Genomic DNA, 22500 nt, shown 5'->3' on the forward strand with positions numbered 1-22500 from the left:
ATAAATAAATAAAAAAATCAAAGAAAAAATATAAAAGATAATTTAGAGAAAAAAATTAAAATAGATAAAAAAATAAAATAAATAAGATAAAAATTCAGAACAAGAAAACAATAAATAGATTTGTAAAATAAAATGCAATCCCAATAAGATATTAAATTTAGAAAAAAAATAAATAGAAAAAAAAAAAGACGGGCGGAATCTGGCCGGGTTCCCATTCTGGCTATTCTGATCTCATCCCCCCCCCCCCCCCCTTTTATTGCCGGTTTTATTCCTAGTTCTTTTAGTTTTCTCTTCTTGTTGGTTAGCCTCTCCTCCTCTTCCCGATTATATTACAGTGGGCCTCTTCCTGACCAAAATTATGGAGGCTTAAATAACTGGGCGGCCCTGGCTCCGTTGTGGTTTGCGGGCCTGTAGCGTCTCAGGGTTTCTTTGGGGCTACCCTGGCTCCAAAAAAAAAAAATTTAGATAACCTTTAAAAAACAGATAGATAAACTTTAGAAAAAAAATATTAAATAAGTATATAAAAAAAATAAAATTAGATAAAAAAAAAATAAATAGGATAAAAAAATATTTTATTCATTATAGAAAGATATAATAAAATATTTTAAATAAATAGATAAAAAAATAAAAAAAAAAAATAGATAATAATAAAGAAAATAAAATAGAATAAAAGAATAAAATATAGATCATAATTAAAAAAAATATATTATAAATAGATAAAAAAAGTCTAATATAAGAATTACTAAGAAAGGGGATAAAGAAAGAAAATAATATATGATGAAAAAACACGATAAATAAATAATAATTATGAAAAAAGACTAAAAATAAACAATAAAAAAAATAAATTAATAATTAAAAAAAAAATAAAATAATAACAAGTTAAATATAAAAATAAAAAGCATAATTAAGAAAAAAAATAAAATAATAAAAAATAGAATAAATAATTAAATTAAAAAAAAAAAAAATATAGAACAAATGAATAAATAAAAGTATAATGTATAAAAAAAAAAAAAAAAAAAAAAAAAAAAAAACAAATAAATAATTATAATTAATGAAAAAAAATTAAAATTAACAATAAAAAAATAGCAATAAAAAAAGACATAAAGAACAAAACAATTATTATAAAAAACTAAAAAAAATTAAAATTAAATAAAAAAATAAAAAAATGAAAAAATAATAAAAAGAAGGAAATAATAAAAAAAAAATAAATTCTAAATAAAAAGATTAATAAATAGATAAATGAATTAAAAAAAAATTATAAACAAAAAAAAAAATAGAAATCAAAAAAAAATAATTAGAAAAAATAAAATATATAAAAAATAAAAATTATATAAAAAAAATAAATAGATGTAATCTAATGTAAAAAAAGAAAATCAAAAAAAAAAAATAAATAAATAAACAAATATATTAAAAAAAAAGATGTATTAAAATTAATAAAAAAAAGAATAAATAAATAGAAAATATGAAAAAAATAGATAAATACAGATAAAAATAATTATAAAAAATTAAAATAATAAATAAAAAGAAAAAAAATAAATAAATTAAATAAAAATAAAAAAAATAGAAGATAAAAACAAAAAATTAATAAAAAAAACAAATATATAAATAGATAGACATTGCGCTTCTGTCCAAATGTGTGTGTGTGTGTGTGTGTGTGTGTGTGTGTGTGTGTGTGTGTGTGTGTGTGTGTGTGTGTGTGTGTGTGTGTGTGTGTGTGTGTGTGTGTGTGTGTGTGTGTGTGTGTGTGCGTGTGCGTGTGCGTGTGCGTGTGCGTGTGCGTGTGCGTGTGCGTGTGCGTGTGCGTGTGCGTGTGCGTGTGCGTGTGCGTGTGCGTGTGCGTGTGCGTGTGCGTGTGCGTGTGCGTGTGTGTGTGCGTGTGCGTGTGCGTGTGCGTGTGCGTGTGCACGTATATAAGTATGTGTGTGTGCATGCGTGTCTTTGTGTGTGTATATGTATGAGTGAATATGTATGTAAAGTATGTACGTGTTAGTTAGTCTTTCCTTATGGCTGTATTTGATATAAAAACTATTTAATACTCATATTCAATGAATCTGCAGACCAAAAAGGTGACAAGGGTCAACAGTAATAATTACTTTTTTTTATTTCGGTCCTCTTCCGGAAAAAAATAAAAATCTAATTTTAGTAAGGCTGCGCTCTGCTAGCCAATCCTTTTGTAATACGATTATATCATTATCATTATCATTTGCAGTATGATCACCATTATCATTATCATCATTATTATCATTATTATTTTTATTATTATCATTAATCTTAATATCATGAAATTGTTATCAACTTTATCATCATTTCCATTATGATTTTCATTACCATTATCATCATCATCATCACTATCATTGTAATTCCATTATACCTACTCTGATAAAAGAAATAAGGAAATATTTAATTGTTAGTGAAACAAGGGTTGTTATACCCTAGAGTTTTCACCCACCTGAACTATGATCCATCCTCCTTGCTGTACGGAGTTCACCAGAAGCGAGGCAAGATTAGGCACTCCCACGGAATCCAACTCTCCTGCCTAAGGAAAAATAATAAAACGAAATAAATCATAAATGAATGGATAATAAATAAACGGGGGATTTATTCTTCTATAATCAAGATTCTAATTCGAATTCAGAATATTGATTAGTTGTTTAATCAGACTCAGTCCCTTTTTTTTCTTCAAAAAATCATGAAATCCGATGAATTCTCAAGAAAAGGTAAGAAAATACGACATGACATTATCTAAATAGATGTAAACCAAAGTAAGTATCACGTCATTAGAGGGTAACGTTTGGCTAACATGAAAATAAAACAAACGAAAATTTAAAAATATATATATCAAACGCACGTACCTTTTCCGCCGGTGTCGCCATGATAACCCTCGTAATGCCGGCAACAGAACGGGCGTGGGCGGCTGCTATCACTTCGCCGGCCACATCACGCCCATAGTCCGCCCACACTAAGACAGGTAACTTACGCTCCTCTGGACCTAACCTAAGTTTGAAGGAATTTTCTCTGGTGTATATTAATGGCACAGCTACGATTAGGTATTTTTTTCTGTATCGGTGAATATTTATCTGTTTATTCCCAAATATCTGTGGTACAGGATGATGCTCGATATACTTCAACACTCCCTCAAATTTATTGAATTTGGGTCGATTGCACGGTCACTTTTATCAAACAACCAAAAGATAGCGGTTTCTACATACGTAAATACTTTTTTTTATCATAGCAGTACTTTAAATTCTAATTTCAATCTTATAAAATTGCACCGTCACTGTAAGTTCAGATACATTTCGCGCATAGCAGGAAGAATCATGCAAAAAAATTAAATTTGAAAAATAAATCATATAGAGCAATGGTGAAAAAAACAATCTCAAATATCTGTAAACATAACAGAACGTTAAGTCAGGTCACTTACAGTTTTCCAAGAGCAAGGTCAGGTCGTAGTAAAGATGGGTCACCGAGCATGATATTCACTACTTCGCGAGCTCCTGCCACGAGCTGCAGAAAGGTTTATTTCAGAGATGTAATGGTATGTATTTTTTACATTAATGATTTCAAGATATATCTAAATTTTAATTGCACAGTCTCCGATGTGTTGCCAATTCATTAAAACAAAGAAGTTACTGTAATCGTTCATTATCTGTAATACGAGTGAACAATGATAATCGGTATCTTCCGGAAATAAGAACATGTATACCACTTAATATATACTATCCATATGATTTCAGACTAGCGTTATGTATCACACTGCCAGCCCATTTCATAACACAACACACAAACATACTGAATAACACGTCCTCTTAAAACTTTCAAGCAATGCCTTTAGACTCAACTCTGAAGCAATGTGATCGCAACACTCGCCTGTCGGGGCTTGGCTATCCGCAAGAGCATCAGGGCGTTGAAATCGGATATCCTTCCACGGGGCATCTCGGCCGGACCTCGACTCCCCGTCAGGCCCACCTCCTGCAGGAGTAATGTCAGCTGATTCTTGGTTCAACGTTGGAAAAAAAGGGACAGGAAAACTTTGAAGAAAAAGAGAGCGCTGATAGCTTTTCGGTGCGATATGGGTCATAATTCTCTTGATAAATCTTAACATCTGAGTTACTGTGGCACTTAAGATGGAAGAGTGAAGTAAGTTTTAAGTTATTGACATGCTGAATCACCTTACTGCATTTGGCACAGAGGGAGAGATAGTTGGCAAACAGTAATGTGTACTATTTACGACTGAGTAATCTAATGGGTACGTAAATACACCGGATGTTACAATAACATTTTCCCATAACTGGCAAAAATATGACTCACAACCCCGAAGAAATATAATCAGACATTTAGAATATATGCAATCAGATGCAAAAGGTACACCTGTGTCCACTGCTCTTCATTCAAGACTCTCCGCTTATCTGAGGCAATATCAAAATATCTGTAGGGGTAAAATAGACTTTTGCATTTAACTACATATATATCGACACTTCTTTAGGTGTTTATGAACATCAAGAACAGTACAAAACATCCAAAAAAAAGGACCACAATTCAAAGACAACTTATTTTTCAAAAATAAATCTGCTCACAGAACATATGGACGAAATAAAAGAAAACGGAAAGGAAAACTATACAATGTCGATGCAGGGTGTGACCCCGACCGCCTCGTCTACACTACCGTAACCAGGTCGTGTAGGATCAGCTGGAGACGCACGCCCTTCAGTAGATCTTCGCCTACGCTGCCAAAATCCACCTCCAAGTCCATGACAGCCTCCACAAGGGCGCGCTAAGGGTGGCAACATTACCAGCAGAGAAGCGAGGTCAGCAGGATTTATATTAGGTCTCATGGTTGAGGGTGGAGGTTTTTACTACCCAGGGTGAGGGTGCAGACGGGAAAGGGTGAAGGGTGTCTGGTAGATAAAGGATGAAGGAAAAAAAGGGTAAATAAGGGTGGAAGAGGTAGAATTGGGGTATTTCTAGGTACTTAGATTTATGTAGGATATGCTGGCAAGGTAAGGAGTTGAAATGTGTTTCTGGGATAGTTAGGGTTAAGGTTAGGATCGGTATTGGAATCGGTTTAGGAATAGGGTTTAGGATTTTTTATAAGCTTTATGGGATTTAAGGATGAGTAAGGTTTATTTAAAGTGAAGTATTAGACTTTTAAAAATTTAGGAGTAGAGGCAATAAATGGCAGAGGAAAAAAGAATAAGAATAAGAAGGAAGACAGTAATAATGAGCTGTTATGTGAGGGAATTTTATCTAAATTGTTATGTGAAAATGAGCATCGGTATTTTTAATTCAGTAATTAATGTATATTCCCTATAACATTTACTATCTAATATTCAGGGTGAGAACATTGTATTTGAAATATGTGCAGATAATGTTGGTAAGAGCAAAGCGTATAAATATATCAATTCTTATTTGAAAGTAATGCATGAGTAAGCACGCCAAGTGTAGATGTTGTGATCAAGGTACACTGAATAACTTGTGTGTATACAGTATATATATATACCAAGTTCATTTCAAGAGAAAGACAAAGGCAGCCACGGGAGGGGAAGACGAAGAAGGGAAGCGGGCAGGGGCAAAGGGGGATGTGGGGGGGGGGGGGGAGAAGGGAGGGTGAGTGTGGGCTCGAACCAGTACAGAAGCAGCGTGAAGGGGGGAGGGTTGAATACAGCGGGTGGGGGGTGTGGAAGGAGGTTTAACTTTACATCTACTGTGAAGCTCCGGGCTGAGATGAATGCGCCGGGGAGTTGACGAGAGGAAAAGGAAGTCGATTTTGGCCTTCTGGAAATGTTTGATGCAAATTCTAACTTATCCTTTTATTTATATAGCTATTCATTATTTGTATCTCCCTCTGGTCAACTCCCTAGGTATTCTTTTAAATTTACTTCGGATTTGCACAAAAGGTTTCGAGTTTAAGATATATTGCACTAACAAAAAATATATTTCGGTGAAAAGAAGCAGGCGTTCTTTTAATTTCAAATGGTTCTTACATGTAAGCTTTGCACAACAGATTAAACAAATTTTTATCTCATATCTGCTCTATATCACTGCTTTAAATGCAAATAAAAAAGAAGCGTATTAATCAGTCACACTTTATCCAAACCACACTATAAAATACTAGCCAATCGTTATGAAGAAGATTAAAAAGCAAATATACAAGCGAGGATACAGAATGGAACACCCCATAACCACACACTCACACCAAACCAAACTACACTGATAACCACACACCAAATCACCAGCAAAGCTACACACACACCACACACACACAGCACACACATAGACACACGCACACACGACGGACCCCGTGCATCGCCGCGGCCGTGCCCTACCTCGTCCAACACAGAGGGGTCGAGAACGGCTCTCCAGGCAGGGGGGGTGAGGGTGCCTGCGTCTGCGGAGATGGCAGCGCAGAGGGCGGTGGTGAAGGCCAGGCGGTGCGCAGGATGGAGGGCGCGACTCACGTGAGTCACCACCAGCTGCGTCACACTCACGACCAGGGAGTGAATACGCTGGTCGAAACTCAGGGTCTCCGTACGGCCGCCGGAAGTGATGCACACGGAAAACAGCTGATGAAGAGGCTTCCTTAATGTGGTTCTTATTAACCGTCGTTGCATTCACAGATCTAATTCTCGTACTGGATCTATGTGTCTCTATTTTGGATTCATAGGTCTTATCCTAAAAGTCGAATTCCTATAATTACATCATAAAGTTAATTCCCACACAATCATTTACTTATCCAATTCCTATCATTTTCCCGTCTCTGGAAAAAAAAACATAAGCCGTTTCGGACCTAAGACGTACATGCAGAAAGTGTTGGAAAGAGAAGACGTAGTTTCGACTGAGCCTCCGGAGGGCCGTCGACGTCGAGAATAGCAGTCTTCCGCGAGTCGCCACCGGTCGGTACTTGTCACGCACGTTGCCGATCTTCTGCAGCGTCCGTCGACACTCGGCAAGTCGAGTTCGGAATTCAGCTGATGTCGACTGCGAGAGAGCGACTGGAGTTAGCGGAGGATATAAGCATTGTTATCGTTTGTATTATCAAGTTATCGAAGGATGTAAGAGAATGTTTTGATTGTTATTTATCATTGTTTGTTGTATCATTAGGATATCGAAGGAAAATGTGTTATTTCACTACTAGTTATTAGTATTAGTTACCAGTAGTTAGATGATTAAACTAGAGAAAAAAAAGAAGTAAGTGAGCGTTATCATAATCTTTATCATTAATGTCAGCTACATTATTTAGTTATTAACAGAAATAAGATATCAAGAGAGAGAGAGAGAGGTGGGGAGAGAGAGAAAGATAAGAGAACAGAAAGAACGAAGAGCGACAAGGACACAGACCCAAACCCAGGACCGCCCCATTCGGCCCCTAAAACCCTAACCAAGACCCGGGCCCCAAACCTTCGCCTCATAGAAAGCCGCCAGGAGTTCCTCGTTGTCAAGCAGCGCCGTGGACGCCTGGGTGAGCTTCTTCAAGATGGTGTCGTCCACCGCTTCGAGGGCCTTCTGGTCCCGCATGATGCTGGCCGTCAGGCTGGCTCGCTGTTCGTACAGGTCCTCTCGTTCCATCTTCAAGACGTCGCTGTGGGCACGGGGCGGTGCGTCATGGTCATAAGGTCTTACGCATGGCCTCATGTGCCGTCACTATCATCATCATGATTTACCCTTTCCCGGTCACCCTTCCAGAAGCTAACATTTCTCTAGCTGTCACGGGTTTTTTTCAAATCTTTGAAATTTAACTAGACTACTTTACTTTATCCTGAGTACCCAAAGCTACCGAGTAATAGTCAGAGAACATATCAGAATAAAATATTTTAGGTATATTCTCATTAGACATTGCTATTACTCGTATGCCTGGCAGGGTGGAGCCGGCAGCAAGTAAGCATTATCTTGAGCATGAAGATTCTAATGACAAAGTGTAAATCCCCAACCCTAGCGAAATATCTCGGCCTCTCAGTCAAGGGACCTGATGCAGGTATATTTGCGCCCTCAAACACCCACATTTAGTATATGTAGGTATTTTATAGTTTATAAATCATGTGCTATATGAAGCCAGATGTATACGTGCAGACATACATACACACACACACACACACACACACACACACACACACACACACACACACACACACACACACACACACACACACACACACACATATATAGCATACATAAATATGTTACATCATTCAGATTACGAAGAAGAAGAAGAAAACACACACAAAACAACCAAAGACAACCAAAGACCATCCACATGAAACATAACTGAAAAAAAAAAAAAAAAAAAAACGCAAAACACATCCACATTCCTATCACAGGACGTCCTACTTGAGCAGACGTTCTTCCAGGACGAGCGGCGGGAGGGCGAAGGACACGCGCGTGACATAAACGCAGAGCTCGGGGGGGAGGGTGGGGGTGGCACTCCCCGTCACCAGGACCAACACCACCTCCTGCAGAGTGCCATCGCTCAGCTGTTGGGGGAGAGGATGTCTCGGTTGCGCTTTCAGTTGATTGGGGTCAGGGATAATGATAATGATGGTGATTGTAATGATGGTGATAATGATAATGATTATAATACGAACAATAATAATGATACATATAATCTTAAAAAACAATGATGACAGCAATAATGGTAATAATGTAATATTGATTATAAAAATGAGGATAATTATAATAGTAATAGTACTAGTAATAATAATAATAATAATAATAATAATAATAACGATGACAATAATAACAATAACAATAATAATCATAAATTATTATAATAATAAAAACAACAAGAATCGTAATAGTAGCGATAACAACAACAATAATAATAATAATAATATAAATAATATAATTAGTATATTCATCCTCAACAATAATAAAGAATAACAACAACAATAAAATCAACAAAACGAAGAATACAAAAGACAAAAAAAACAACAACAACAAGCGCCATTAATCATGCGACTCCGACACCAACCTGAACGTGGCTCGGAACCTCGAGGAGTTTCCTGAGGTTGTACGTAAGGTGCGTGGGCGTGTGGAGGACGAGGATCGGGCGGCGGGCGTGGGCGGCTGAGAGGACCTTGGTGAGGAGGTCTTCGTCCCCGGCGTGGAGGACCTGAAGGCCTCCTTGCTCTTCGTGGAGACGCGTTAGCCACCGGACGCACTGGGAGAAGGAGAAGGGCGAAGGAGAGAGAGGATGGCGTTGGTTGGGGAGAGGGAGGGAGGGAGAGAGGGATGGGTGGGAGGGAGGGGTGGATGGGATGGGAGGGAGGGAGGGGTGGATGGGATGGGAGGGAGGGAGGGGTGGATGGGAGGGGTGGGAGGGAGGGGTGGATGGGATGAAAATACAAAGAAACAATGTCCAAATTACTATACATGTATTAAATCCTGGGAGTAGTTCTGGGCGCGCTCAACATGGGAGGGAATCCATAAAAATATGGAGGTAGTGGGAGTCACACATCACTGCACCATTTACTCGTCGCTGACAAGAGTTAGGTAATCTGAGCAAGTTGTTTCTTGAGGAATCCTCCAGGGAGGTGGCCCATGATCGGATCAAGTGTGGGACACCCAAGAATGTGAAGGGAGGGAGAGAGAGAGAAAGAGAGAGAGAGAGAGAGAGAGAGAGAGAGAGAGAGAGAGAGAGAGAGAGAGAGGAGAGAGAGAAGAGAGAAAGAGAGAGAGAGAAAGAGAGAGAGAGAGAAAGAGAGAGAGAGAGAAAGAGAGAAAGAGAGAAAGAGAGAAAGAGAGAAAGAGAGAAAGAGAGAAAGAGAGAAAGAGAAAAAGAGAAAAAAGAGAGAAACAGACAGATAGATAAAGAGGCAGAGAAACCCACTCCAAAAAAATATATACATTTCCCTCCAATTCAACCTATAAGAAAATCCACACTTTCCCCACTCTACGCCATAGCCCTTCCTTACAACCACATCCTAATCATTAAAACAACTGTGAACCCCCATTGAGTGTCTCCTTAAAATCAAAACATCCTTCATCCTACTGCATCTAATCTTAGGTCCTACCATGTAATCAGGATCGAGCACGAGGGGTCTCCTAATAGCCGAAAGGACGAGGGCGGCCTGTAGAAAGCAGGCTGGGTCACGGTACAGGTCGGCCGCCTCCCACGTGTCCCTTGCTTCGGCTGTGCTCAGCGTCTCCATCAGGCTGTAGGGGGGATGGAGATGAAGGAGATGGCAAAAAGGAGAAAGGGTGACAGGGAAGAGGGTGAGAGGGAGAGGGGAAGGGGAGGAGGGAAAGTGGGAAGGGAGAGGAGGTAAGGGAGGAGAGGGAGAAAGGGTGAGAAGGTGAAGGGGAAGAGAGGTAAAAGGGAAAGAGGGTAAATGAGGAGAGGGACATAAAAATACAGTTAAGAAGAGGGATAATCGGAGAGACGGTGACGGAGGAACGAAAGGAGGAGGAAGTAGAGGTGAGAGTAAAAGAAAAACAACGCGAAAGGGAAAGAAGAATAAACATGGATGAGGATGGAGAAAAAGAGAATTTGACAAAGAGAATAAGGATATATAGGGAAAATTAATTTCGCAAAATATCTTACCATTCCTCTTCTGAAAGATTCATCATAAATATATCTGCTTTCTTTGTTTACTTTCGCACGGATTTGTATGTGCATTTCCCATCAACATTTATTAATCAGTCTATTAAATCATTCTACCAACCCCATTGCCCACTCGTCTACCAACCCCATTGCCCACTCGTCTCCCAACCCCATTACCCACTCGTCTCCCAACCCCATTACCCACTCGTCTCCCAACCCCATTACCCACTCGTCTCCCAACCCCATTACCCACTCGTCTCCCAACCCCATTACCCACTCGTCTCCCAACCCCATTACCCACTCGTCTCCCAACCCCATTACCCACTCGTCTCCCAACCCCATTACCCACTCGTCTCCCAACCCCACTACCCACTCGTCTCCCAACCCCATTGCCCACTCGTCTCCCAACCCCATTGCCCACTCGTCTCCCAACCCCATTACCCACTCGTCTCCCAACCCCATTACCCACTCGTCTCCCAACCCCATTACCCACTCGTCTCCCAAGCCCACTACTCACTCGTCTCCCAACCCCATTGCCCACTCGTCTCCCAACCCCATTACCCACTCGTCTCCCAACCCCATTACCCACTCGTCTCCCAACCCCATTACCCACTCGTCTCCCAACCCCATTACCCACTCGTCTCCCAACCCCATTACCCACTCGTCTCCCAACCCCACTACCCACTCGTCTCCCAACCCCATTGCCCACTCGTCTCCCAACCCCATTACCCACTCGTCTCCCAACCCCATTACCCACTCGTCTCCCAACCCCATTACCCACTCGTCTCCCAACCCCATTACTCACTCGTCTCCCAACCCCATTACCCACTCGTCTCCCAACCCATTGCCCACTCGTCTCCAACCCATTACCCACTCGTCTCCAACCCCATTGCCCACCAACCCCATTCGTCTCCCAACCCCATTACCCACTCGTCTCCCAACCCATTACCACTCGTCTCCCAACCCCATTACCCACTCGTCTCCATTACCCCCACTCGTCTCCCAACCTCGTCCCAACCCATTCACTCGTCTCCAACCCATTACCACTCGTCTCCCAACCCCATTACCCACTCGTCTCCCAACCCCATTGCCCACTCGTCTCCCAACCCCATTGCCCACTCGTCTCCCAACCCCATTGCCCACTCGTCTCCAACCCCATTACCCACTCGTCTCTCCCAACCCCATTACCCCCTCGCCTCCCAACCCATTGCCACTCGTCTCCCAACCCATTACCACTCGTCTCCAACCCATTGCCCACTCGTCTCCCAACCCCATTACCACTCGCTCTCCCAACCCCATTACCACTCGTCTCCCAACCCCATTGCCCCACTCGTCTCCAACCCATTACCCCTCGTCTCCAACCCCATTACCACTCGTCTCCCAACCCATTACCCACTCGTCTCCCAACCCATTGCCCACTCGTCTCCAACCCATTGCCCACTCGTCTCCCAACCCCATTACCCACTCGTCTCCCAACCCCATTGCCCACTCGTCTCCCAACCCCATTCCCCACTCGTCTCCCAACCCCACTACCCACTTGCCCACTCGTCTCCCAACCCCCCACTCGTCTCCAACCCCATTACCACTCGTCTCCAACCCATTACACTCGTCTCCCAACCCATTCGTCTCCCAACCCCATTGCACTCGTCTCCAACCCCATTCACCACTCGTCTCCCAACCCACTCGTCTCCCAACCCATTACCCACTCGTCTCCCAACCCATACCACTCGTCTCCCAACCCATTCACTCGTCTCCCAACCCACTACCCACTCGTCTCCGAGCCCCATTACCCACTCGTCTCCCAACCCCACTACCCACTCGTCTCCCAACCCCATGGCCCACCCATCTCCCAACCCCATTGCCCACTCGTCTCCCAACCCCATTGCCCACTCGTCTCCCAACCCCATTGCCCACTCGTCTCCAACCCCATTACCCACTCGTCTACCAACCCCATTGCCCACTCGTCTCCAACCCCATTACCCACTCGTCTCCCAACCCCATTACCCACTCGTCTCCCAACCCCATTACCCGCTCGTCTCCCAACCCCATTGCCCCCCCGTCTCCCAACCCCCTTCCCCCCTCGTCTCCAACCCCGTTACCCCCCCGTCTCCCAACCCCATTCCCCACTCGTCTCCCAACCCCATTACCCACTCGTCTCCCAACCCCATTGCCCACTCGTCTCCCAACCCCATTACCCACTCGTCTCCCAACCCCATTGCCCACTCGTCTCCAACCCCATTACCCACTCGTCTCCCAACCCCACTCGTCTCCCACCCCATTACCCTCGTCTCCCAACCCATTACCACTCGTCTCCCAACCCATTACCCACTCGTCTCCCAAACCACCCCCATTCCCCACTCGTCTCCCAAGCCCATTACCCACTCGTCTCCCAACCCCATTACCCACTCGTCTCCCAACCCCATTACCCACTCGTCTCCCAACCCCATTACCCACTCGTCTCCCAACCCCATTACCCACTCGTCTCCCAACCCCATTACCCACTCGTCTCCCAACCCCATTACCCACTCGTCTCCCAACCCCATTACCCACTCGTCTCCCAACCCCATTGCCCACTCGTCTACCAACCCCATTGCCCACTCGTCTACCAACCCCATTACCCACTCGTCTCCCAACCCCATTACCCACTCGTCTCCCAACCCCATTACCCACTCGTCTCCCACCAACCCCATTACCCACTCGTCTCCCAACCCCATTACCCACTCGTCTCCCAACCCCATTACCCACTCGTCTCCCAACCCCATTGCCCACTCGTCTCCAACCCCATTACCCACTCGTCTCCCAACCCCATTGCCCACTCGTCTCCAACCCCATTACCCACTCGTCTCCCAACCCCATTGCCCACTCGTCTCCCAACCCCATTGCCCACTCGTCTCCCAACCCCATTACCCACTCGTCTCCCAACCCCATTGCCCACTCGTCTCCCAACCCCATTACCCACTCGTCTCCCAACCCCATTGCCCACTCGTCTCCAACCCCATTACCCACTCGTCTCCCAACCCCATTACCCACTCGTCTCCCAACCCCATTGCCCACTCGTCTCCCAACCCCATTACCCACTCGTCTCCCAACCCCATTACCCACTCGTCTCCCAAGCCCACTACTCACTCGTCTCCCAACCCCATTACCCACTCGTCTCCCAAGCCCACTACTCACTCGTCTCCCAACCCCATTACCCACTCGTCTCCCAACCCCATTGCCCACTCGTCTACCAACCCCATTGCCCACTCGTCTCCCAACCCCATTGCCCACTCGTCTCCCAACCCCATTGCCCACTCGTCTCCCAACCCCATTGCCCACTCGTCTCCCAACCCCACTACTCACTCGTATTTGGCCGGCGTAACGACCCCGCTCGTGACGAGGATGCCAACGACGCTCTGCAGAAGCTGATCCCGATGAGCTCCACTCAGGGCGCCCAGGTAGGCCACGGCGACGCCCCCGAGAGTGCACTCGCCGTAGACGCTCTCGGCCTCGTTCATCAGAGTCTGGGGGGGTGGGGGGAGGGTGAGGTGTGGGCTGGAGGGAAGGGAGGAGGGTACCGTGTGGGGAAGTGAGTAAGGAATAACTGGAGGAGAGTGTGTAAAAGAGGAAGAAAAAATACCGATATATCGAGTGGACACGAAGCCCCACACGAGGCCTCGCCAACGGAAACACCGACCCGACCTTGATTTTAGCCGACCACCGCGAATCCTCATCTGCCAGGACGGTGGTGAGCCTCGTGCAGCGCTGGAGCCGAGCCGTGGCCCTCTTGATGCCCCCGTCCAGCTGTTGGCGCCGGCACACGCACGCCTCGTAGCGCGCCTGCAGCTCCGCCAGCTCTCTCTCACTCTGGCCCAGTTGCTGTTGCAGTTGCCGCTGGTCCAGCTGTAGCCCGTTCAGCTCACGCTCAAGCTCTACCAGTCTGGAATTTCCATCCGTTGTTCAGTTTTTGATACGAGATGATGATGAAAGTTCCGAGAATCTTATTAATTTGAAAGATTTATTAATTTTGAACATATCTCGTAGCCCAACGGAAATGAATATCAAATAAATATTAGGTATCAGATCAAAACAATATTAACACTAAATTACACACCAAATATATCTCACTTGAAATGTGTTCTACACTAAAGACTATGACCTGAATCATACTTTAATTTCTTAGGCTCCACGTTGCGCAGGACTTGTGAATAGTGGTCGAGTGCTTTGAGCCACGCACACAGGGGGCGGCAAGGCTTGGAGATCTTGCCTACCTGGAGAGACAAGGGCAGTTGCAATCAATGTCATTCATCTATCTCTGTTTCTCCTTTTCCCTCTCCCCCTCCCTCCCCCTTCCCCTCCCCTCCCCTCCCTCCTATTCTTTCTGTTTCTCCCTCTCCCTCTCCCTCTCCCCCTCCCTCTCCCCTCACCTTCCCCCTCCCCCTCCCTCTTCCATCTCCCCCGCCCCCCTCCCCCTTCCTCCCCCAACCCTCTCCTTCTCCCTTTCTTTCTCCCTCTCCATCTTCCCCTCCCTCTCCCTCTCCCTCTCCCTTTCCCTCTCCGTCCCTAACCTCTCTCAACATAACATTCATCCAAAAGTTTCACGAGGCATCACACACACACACACACACACACACACACACACCCTCCCTCGCTGCCCGACAAAAATACCTCGTCGGGAATAAACTTGGGGTTCTCGGTGTACTTCTTGAGTTTCCTGAGGGTGGCGTCGGAAATCGAGTCCTTCTCCACCTCCATGAGTTTCTTGGTCATGTTGGGATCGCCGAGGAGGGTCTTCATGGACGCCCAGTCCGGTCTGCGAGATGAGGTAGGAGTTTGAGCGCCATTTAGGGAAGGAGAAAAGAGAAAAGGGAAGGATGGTGGTTTGCGGTGTGTGTGTGTGGGGGTGGGGGGGGGGGGGTTGTGTGTGTGTGTGGGTTTTGAGGTATTTATTATGTGTAAGTGTGTTTTGCATTTTTGTTGGAAAGGGGAATGTTGGAATATGGAGTGTGTATTTTTGTTTATGTTGTGTTGCTTTTATGTTGGTTTATATTTTTTCCGAGATAAGAGAGAGTATTGGGTTAAATAGTGTTTGTGTATTCTTCTGAGATATGACGTTATATAAATGTTGATATGCCGGGTTTTCGTGGAGTCTGGCAAAATCAAATACTGTATTTTCTATTGAGAATATCTAAGAATATTAAAACCGTTTATTATAAAGGGCAAATATAGGCTAAAAATAACTGTCAATCCTCTCCGTATTCTAAAAAAAAAAAAAAAAATCTAAAAATTAAAAAAAAAAGTTATACTAGCAAGTTATACCCTAAATTAACATAATCTTACGATAGTTCTTCTAGAAAATCTAGACCCAGTTCGCATTACTTGACGTTGAGGAGAATGCAGATGGGCTCCATAACAGCCAGCACGAGGTCGGGAGGCTTGTTGAGAACTCGGACTTCAACCAAGTCCTTCTTGTCGAGTGCCTTGACCGCCTTCTCGGTGGCTTCCAACCCTGGCATTGCCTCGCCGATCTCCTGGGTGATTTCGTCGTTCATGGCCGCCACGCTGTCGTTCTTCTCCTGTAGGAGCGGTGGGGGGGCAAGGGTTTGACTTTGTCGGGGGAGTGTTATAGGGAAGGTAACGATGGACGGGAGCGAAACCGATTTTTGTAATTTGGGAAAAAAATGTAAGGTAATTGTAAAAAAAGATATATATTTTACATATCAGGAAAGGACGTTTATATATATATATATATATATATATATATATATATATATATATATATATATATATATATATATATATAAAGAGAAGTGAGGCTTTGGAAAAACGAAATCATATTCAAAAGAATGGAAGACTTGAAAAAAGGAATAAAATTGTATATCATCTAATTTTGACTAAATTTAACTAAATAAAAAAATATATATATATCTAAAATAACATAATTAACTTTATTTATCTAGAAAAAAAAACGAATTTAATCAAATCTACCAACCAAAAAAAAAAAAAAAAGAAAAAAAAAATCTCCAAAGAAACGGAAAACGAAGCAAAACACTCCCGACCCGAAGCTCCGAAACGGCCAACCTTAACTCTGTCCTCCTGAGCCACCATCTGGTCCCTCAGCTGAGCCACTTGGTTTCGGTGCTGAGCCAGAGCCTGCGTGAGGCGATTTCCTTCGTCCTGGGTCGCTTTCAGCTCAGGTTCCAGTTCGTTTAGTTCGCCTTTCAGTTCTTCGACGTTCACTCCGGTCTCTTGTAGTTTCTGGGAGAGAAAAGTGGGAGAGGGTTCATAGGGTTCAGTTTGAAGGGTTCGATTCCCTTGGATCTAATGGAAGGCTTATAACTGGTGGATAATTAACCTTTATACATATGTGCATAAATAAATCGATAAAAATATACAAACATGAATTTATACATAAAAATAATCTATACAAGAAGTATAGATTATGATGATAATGATACCAATAAACAACAGAAAATAACAACAATAAAATAATAAGAAAGAGCAATAACCAAACAATGATAAAAACAATGATAGTAAAAAACAATAACAGCACAAAATAACAAATACCAATAAACAATACTAAACCAAACAATCAAAACTAAATAACAACGAATAACAATAATATCAATAAATAAATAAACCTATAAATAAATAACCTTACATCCATGCCGCCCTTGAAGAGAGACAGCGACTCCCGCAGCTCCGTTCGCCGCCGCGCCAGGAGAGCGACCGTCACGCGACACGCCTCCACGTAGTCTGAGACCGTCACCGTCACGCCCTTCTCCCGCGCGAGCATCTGAGGGGGGAGGGGTGGGGGGTTAATGGAGGGGGGAGGGTTGTAAGGGGGTTGATGGAGGGGGGGAGGGTTCTGAGGAGGGTGGTGGGGGGTTAATGGAGGGGGGAGGGTGGTGGGGGGGTTAATGGAGGGGGGGAGGGTTCTGACGAGGAAGGTAGGGGGTTAATGGAGGGGGGAGGGTGGTGGGGGGTTAATGGAGGGGGGGAGGGTTCTGAGGAGGGAGGTAGGGGGTTAATGGAGGGCGGAGGGGGTTGTTAAGCGGGAGGAAGGGTTAATGTTGGGGAGGGGGGAGGGTAGGAGGTTGATTGAGGTGTGGAATTAATTAACTGGGATGGTAGGGAAGGGGGGGGGGGGATTAAAGTGTGTTGTAACTATCACCATCATCACCACCCCCTCCAAAACCACCACCCCAACTGCAATACCTATCAATAATACCATCATCATCATCGTCTTATACCTATCATTCTCATCCTTCGCATCCTACCCACTCACCAAGTGAATACTCGGCAGAGCGGCTTGCATCTGGTGCAGGATATGCGGAGGGACGTCATAGGGGATCAGAATCCTTCTAGCCACCTGGCGGAGGGTGTCGGAATCCCATCTGTCGAGCCTCATCCACGACCAGCGGCTTCGGAGGGGAGGGTATCGCTCGCACCAGCTGTCTGTGACCTGTGGGGTATGAGGGTATGTGGGTGTGGGGAGAGGGGTGTGGGGCGTTGGGTTTGGGGTATGGGGAGAGATGTTATTGGATACATATATATTCCGTTTAGCATCTTTAAACATTATTTATCACATTAGTAATAACAAGAATAACATTAACAACCATAATAATAACACTACCAAAGTAATGAAATGCGCTAACGATAATAATAATAACATAAAACGAATTAAATGCGCAGAATATTATGCTCTCACGTCATAACACTGCTCCTCTTTGCACTCACGTGGCGACTGTGCGCGACCAGACACACGTGGAGGTGGCGCTTGACGTTGGTGACGAGGCGGTGGCGAAGGGACGTCACCTCGTCCTCCTCCAGGTAGGTCATCCACTTGTTCTCGCGAGGTAGCTCTTTTCCCTTGAGCCGGATAGCCTCCAAAAGGCCTCGTAACCTTAGGCGTCCCATGAGGGTCTCGCTCCATCCTGAGGAAGGATGTGGGATCAGGAGGACCGAAGTGGCAAAAAATTAATGAAAAGGAGGAAAATGTATTCGTATTTAAAAGGAACATTTCTCACGTCGTGTATTTTCCTGCTCTCCCTTTTTATAACATTTCAAGTGGAGTGTTTTAAGTGCGAGCCTACCAGTGTGCGCGAGGCTGTGGAGGATGTTGAGGAGTTCGGGCGTGACAGAGTGATCCCTAACCAGAATCACAGTCCTACGCCCTCCCACTCCTGAAGCCTCCACCGCCGACCTCACCGCACTCACTCGACTAGCCTCGTCGCGATAGTCGTCGAGATGGTAAAGTCTGTTGCGGATTTAGGAAAGATGTTGAAGAGGGAAGTTAAAGGAAGTTTTCTAAACGTGTTCGTCATGCTTCTATTGATCTAAAAAGGAAAAAAATATATAGGTACCTTGCTCTGGTATAATGAGCAGCTAGCTTGACCAGGGAGAGTTTGCCCACTCCAGGCGGCCCGACCACGACAGCGTGGCTACAGAAGGTCTCCATCGTGATCACTAGTTTGAGCAACGCCATAAAGTGGGCTTGTGTGAACATGATCTGCTGGAGGCCGTCGGGGTACTGTGAGAGAGGAGGAAATTTTGCATCAACGGTGTCATTTATACTCTCGGTTTACATAGCACGTTGAATGAACGTTATAATGATTTACCTGGATGTTCTTAATGAACTCGTTGTAGTCTTTGGCGTGTACCATCATCTTTTTCCCTTCCTCCGTCTGCCCCGGCCACCACACCAGACCCTCCTCGAGCTGTTCGTACGGAAATCAGTGCTAATTGATATCACCTGACGTCAATGGGTGTCTCTCAAAGAAAAACTATGGTATTCTTGTTTTTCTGTTATATACATGGCACTGTGAAGTCATATACGCCCAAATGTTTGTGAACGATTCATGTTGAGCGAGTTTAAATAAAACAGCAGGAGAATGGCAGGGAAATATTGCTCGCTTTGAGGAAACAAGAAAGCAAAAAGGACTTTCGGCATATTTGTTTTCCTGTTTCTCCCTTCGTTGTTTCTTTACATCATAAGACTTTAAATGAAGTTTATTTCAACTGTAGAATAATATAATATCGTAAATACCTCTTCGAATTTGTTTTTGACGATCTTGAAGACCCGATCTGAGAGTTCCTCTCCGCTCTCGATGACAGAGCTGAAGATCCTGCGAGCTTCAAAGGCGATGAGGGATGCCGACTGCCCTAGCGTCATCTGCAGGAGTCGAGCATTCTTCCGCAGCGCCTCCGTCAGCTGTAGGAGGTGGTGTAGGTTGGGGATGGTGTTGCGATGACTAGCACTCCGGCTCTTCCTGCCCGTGTTGATCCGGCTGCCGTTGCTCGTGTTGGTGTCCAAGTCAGGCAAGTCAAACGAGTCCTTGGCCGAACCCTTATCTGAAGCAGGGCCGCTGAGAGGACCGTCTGCCGCCTCTTCTGGGGGCTCTGCCGTGTGCGGACGGGAAGCTGTCTGGGGTCTAGAGGCAGTCCGTGGCCTTGACGAAGCTCGAGATCGCGAGGCCGTCTGGGGTCTCGAAGAGGGTCGAGAACGGGAGGCTGTTTGCGGCCGAGAAGAAGCCCGGGCTCTTGACGCAGTGTGAGGTCGTGAGCCGGTTTGAGGTCGTGACGACGCGCCGAGACCTTGGTACAGTTCGATGACAACGTCCCTGGTAGCGTCTGGCTGGAAATTGTCCTCATCCAGCTCTGCCAGCACGTCTTGCAGTGATACCTAGAACCGCCGTGGAAAAGATGGGACGCTCTTGGAGCCACATCATTTCTCCTTAATCGTGCACATAGCAATATATATACATAATAAAACTGTTGGATGAAGATCACTATGGAAAAAAACTACATCTAGTAATATTCAAAATTATATAAATTGCCGGTTGTCATGTGTCATTAAATCGCATGTCATTTGGTTCAAGGGAAATCCACACCAATGTATCTTTATCTCAAGACATTAAATATCTCTACTTAGATGACAATTACGCCATGAATGACTCATGACATTCGCCTCCCCAAGTCCACCTTATCCCTTTCTTATACAACGTCATTTGACCTTAACGACCTCCTCTGACCTTGACGATGTGTTCACAGGAGCGCGACGAGATGCAGGGGACGCCCATGACCACGCAGTGCCTAAGGATCCTCGGGGGGACGTACTGATCGGGAAGGCCATGGCAGGAGAGGGCCAGGAGAGGCACCACCCTCTGCAGGCGATACCTTGTTCCCGTAGACGGGCACACGACGTCGCCGCACTCCACCATGTGTCTGGAGGGAAGAACTTTGCTTTGTGCTTTGTTGTTGTTGTTTTTTGTGAAGAAATATTGTATATTATTTTAAAGGTATTATTTGTTTTCTTTAAGTGCCTGTTTATTGATTATGAATATCACAGTGACTGTAATTAATAATAGAAGCTGATGGTAATCATATGTGAAACACTTTCAAAATGTAACACATACTAAAACGACAATTATCTCTTTCTTAATTATCAAATCGTGTTCATGTGAAATAGTATCACGGTGTAATGTGTACATAGTAAATATTTTTTTTTTTATCTAAGAAAACAATTGTTTTAGGCGCAAGAAATGACGCTTCCAACTTCATTTCCAATATGTACCTAAATATTTCCCAGATGGTGCCCGGCACGCCTCCTGCATCCAGCTGTAGATGGACATCCTCAAGAATCAAGAGAGAAAACCCTTCGTCACCCGGAGCGAGAATCCGAATGTTCTCGAAAGAACCTCTCTTGGACATAGTGGGATCCAAACAATCATGAATTGGACTTTCTCCATCGCTGCCGGAAGATGGCGCTGATTGGCTAGCTGGCGCAGTCGACGGGAGAAGATCGCCAATCATGCACGAGAAAAGTTCTTGGGCGGTCGAGAGCGGCGTGCACCGGAAGCGAATCACTCGGGTTGCCGGTGCGCGATGACGTTCAAAAATGTCGAGGAACGTGGTCAGACCATTGCCTGGAAAAAGTGACAATACGTCATCACATTTCACATTTCCTCCGTCAGAGGGAGTGGTTGTGCGTGGCCGCTTTTATCTATTCATTTGTAGCTGAACAATGTCAGTGCATTAGGGTGTCTTTTTGGATTGAATCCATTGAACTATAAAGAACACAACCTACGTGGTGGAAAATCAAGAACAAGGAATATTCAGACGGGAACAGACGAGCAACTGCTTACAAAATCGTTTCTCCTCAACAATATTTTTTCGGCAAACATCAACTGGTGTTTTAGGGTATTTCCACACGAATCTACGGCTTTCACTACCCATGTTTACAATGTGATAGGCAAAGTATGGAAATTAATATAGGTCTTGGAGAACATGTTGCAAGGATCTCACAAATTATTAGGACCTCCTACTAGAAATAATGCTATGTGATGCTATATGGCCTGATGTACTAGAAAATATAATGTGCTGTACTTATATCCATAATTTGTTATATAATCAACCAAATGTATCATAGCTTGACCGCTCGAGTTAGACAGGGTTGTAAATAAGGGACTAGTCTAATCATGCTAGAATAACATAATGCAAATTAAAATAAAAACTGTAATATAGCTGCATTTTTTTTGTGTGTGAGAGAGTGAGTGTATGAGTGAGTGAGTGAGTATATAAATGAGTGAGTAAATAAGTGAGTGGATGGGTGGGTGTGTGAGTGAGTGAGTGAGTGAGTGAGTGAGTGAGAGAGTGAGTGTATGAGTGAGTGAGTGAGTATATAAATGAGTGAGTAAATAAGTGAGTGGGTGGGTGGGTGAGTGAGTGAGTGAGTGAGTGAGTGAGTGAGAGAGTGAGTGAGTGAGTATATAAATGAGTGAGCAAATAAGTGAGTGGATGGGTGGGTGAGTGAGTGAGTGAGTGAGTGAGTGAGTGAGAGAGTGAGTGTATGAGTGAATGAATGAGCATATAAATGAGTGAGTAAATAAGTGAGTGGGTGGGTGAGTGAGTGAGTGAGTGAGTGAGTGAGTGAGTGAGTGAGTGAGTGAGTGAGTGAGTGAGTGAGTGAGAGAGTGAGTGTATGA

General features: G+C 44.3%; 1 protein-coding gene across 1 annotated transcript in view; it reads right to left on the reverse strand.

The window, feature by feature from the left end:
* Positions 1 to 22500, reverse strand: part of LOC122249110 (dynein axonemal heavy chain 6) — a 43313-nt gene that overhangs the window by 7374 nt on the left and 13439 nt on the right. Inside the window, exons 22-47 of the mRNA XM_086540328.1 lie at positions 21090 to 21441; positions 20548 to 20740; positions 19563 to 20198; positions 19135 to 19233; positions 18880 to 19046; positions 18610 to 18773; positions 18254 to 18450; positions 17802 to 17978; positions 17175 to 17309; positions 16595 to 16771; positions 15893 to 16089; positions 15182 to 15326; positions 14684 to 14784; positions 14216 to 14453; positions 13877 to 14037; positions 10005 to 10146; positions 8963 to 9151; positions 8323 to 8465; positions 7396 to 7576; positions 6796 to 6975; positions 6324 to 6560; positions 4664 to 4771; positions 3868 to 3969; positions 3422 to 3504; positions 2853 to 2994; positions 2432 to 2536 (exon numbers count right to left, since the gene is read on the reverse strand). Coding sequence (XP_086396454.1) covers positions 2432 to 2536; positions 2853 to 2994; positions 3422 to 3504; positions 3868 to 3969; positions 4664 to 4771; positions 6324 to 6560; positions 6796 to 6975; positions 7396 to 7576; positions 8323 to 8465; positions 8963 to 9151; positions 10005 to 10146; positions 13877 to 14037; positions 14216 to 14453; positions 14684 to 14784; positions 15182 to 15326; positions 15893 to 16089; positions 16595 to 16771; positions 17175 to 17309; positions 17802 to 17978; positions 18254 to 18450; positions 18610 to 18773; positions 18880 to 19046; positions 19135 to 19233; positions 19563 to 20198; positions 20548 to 20740; positions 21090 to 21441 — 4751 coding nt within the window. The remainder of the gene's footprint in view (positions 1 to 2431; positions 2537 to 2852; positions 2995 to 3421; positions 3505 to 3867; positions 3970 to 4663; positions 4772 to 6323; positions 6561 to 6795; positions 6976 to 7395; positions 7577 to 8322; positions 8466 to 8962; positions 9152 to 10004; positions 10147 to 13876; positions 14038 to 14215; positions 14454 to 14683; positions 14785 to 15181; positions 15327 to 15892; positions 16090 to 16594; positions 16772 to 17174; positions 17310 to 17801; positions 17979 to 18253; positions 18451 to 18609; positions 18774 to 18879; positions 19047 to 19134; positions 19234 to 19562; positions 20199 to 20547; positions 20741 to 21089; positions 21442 to 22500) is intronic.

The sequence above is a fragment of the Penaeus japonicus genome, unplaced genomic scaffold (assembly GCF_977035675.1).
Source record: "Penaeus japonicus unplaced genomic scaffold, GWHDUDI00000001_assembly GWHDUDI00000010, whole genome shotgun sequence".
NCBI lineage: Eukaryota > Metazoa > Arthropoda > Malacostraca > Decapoda > Penaeidae > Penaeus > Penaeus japonicus.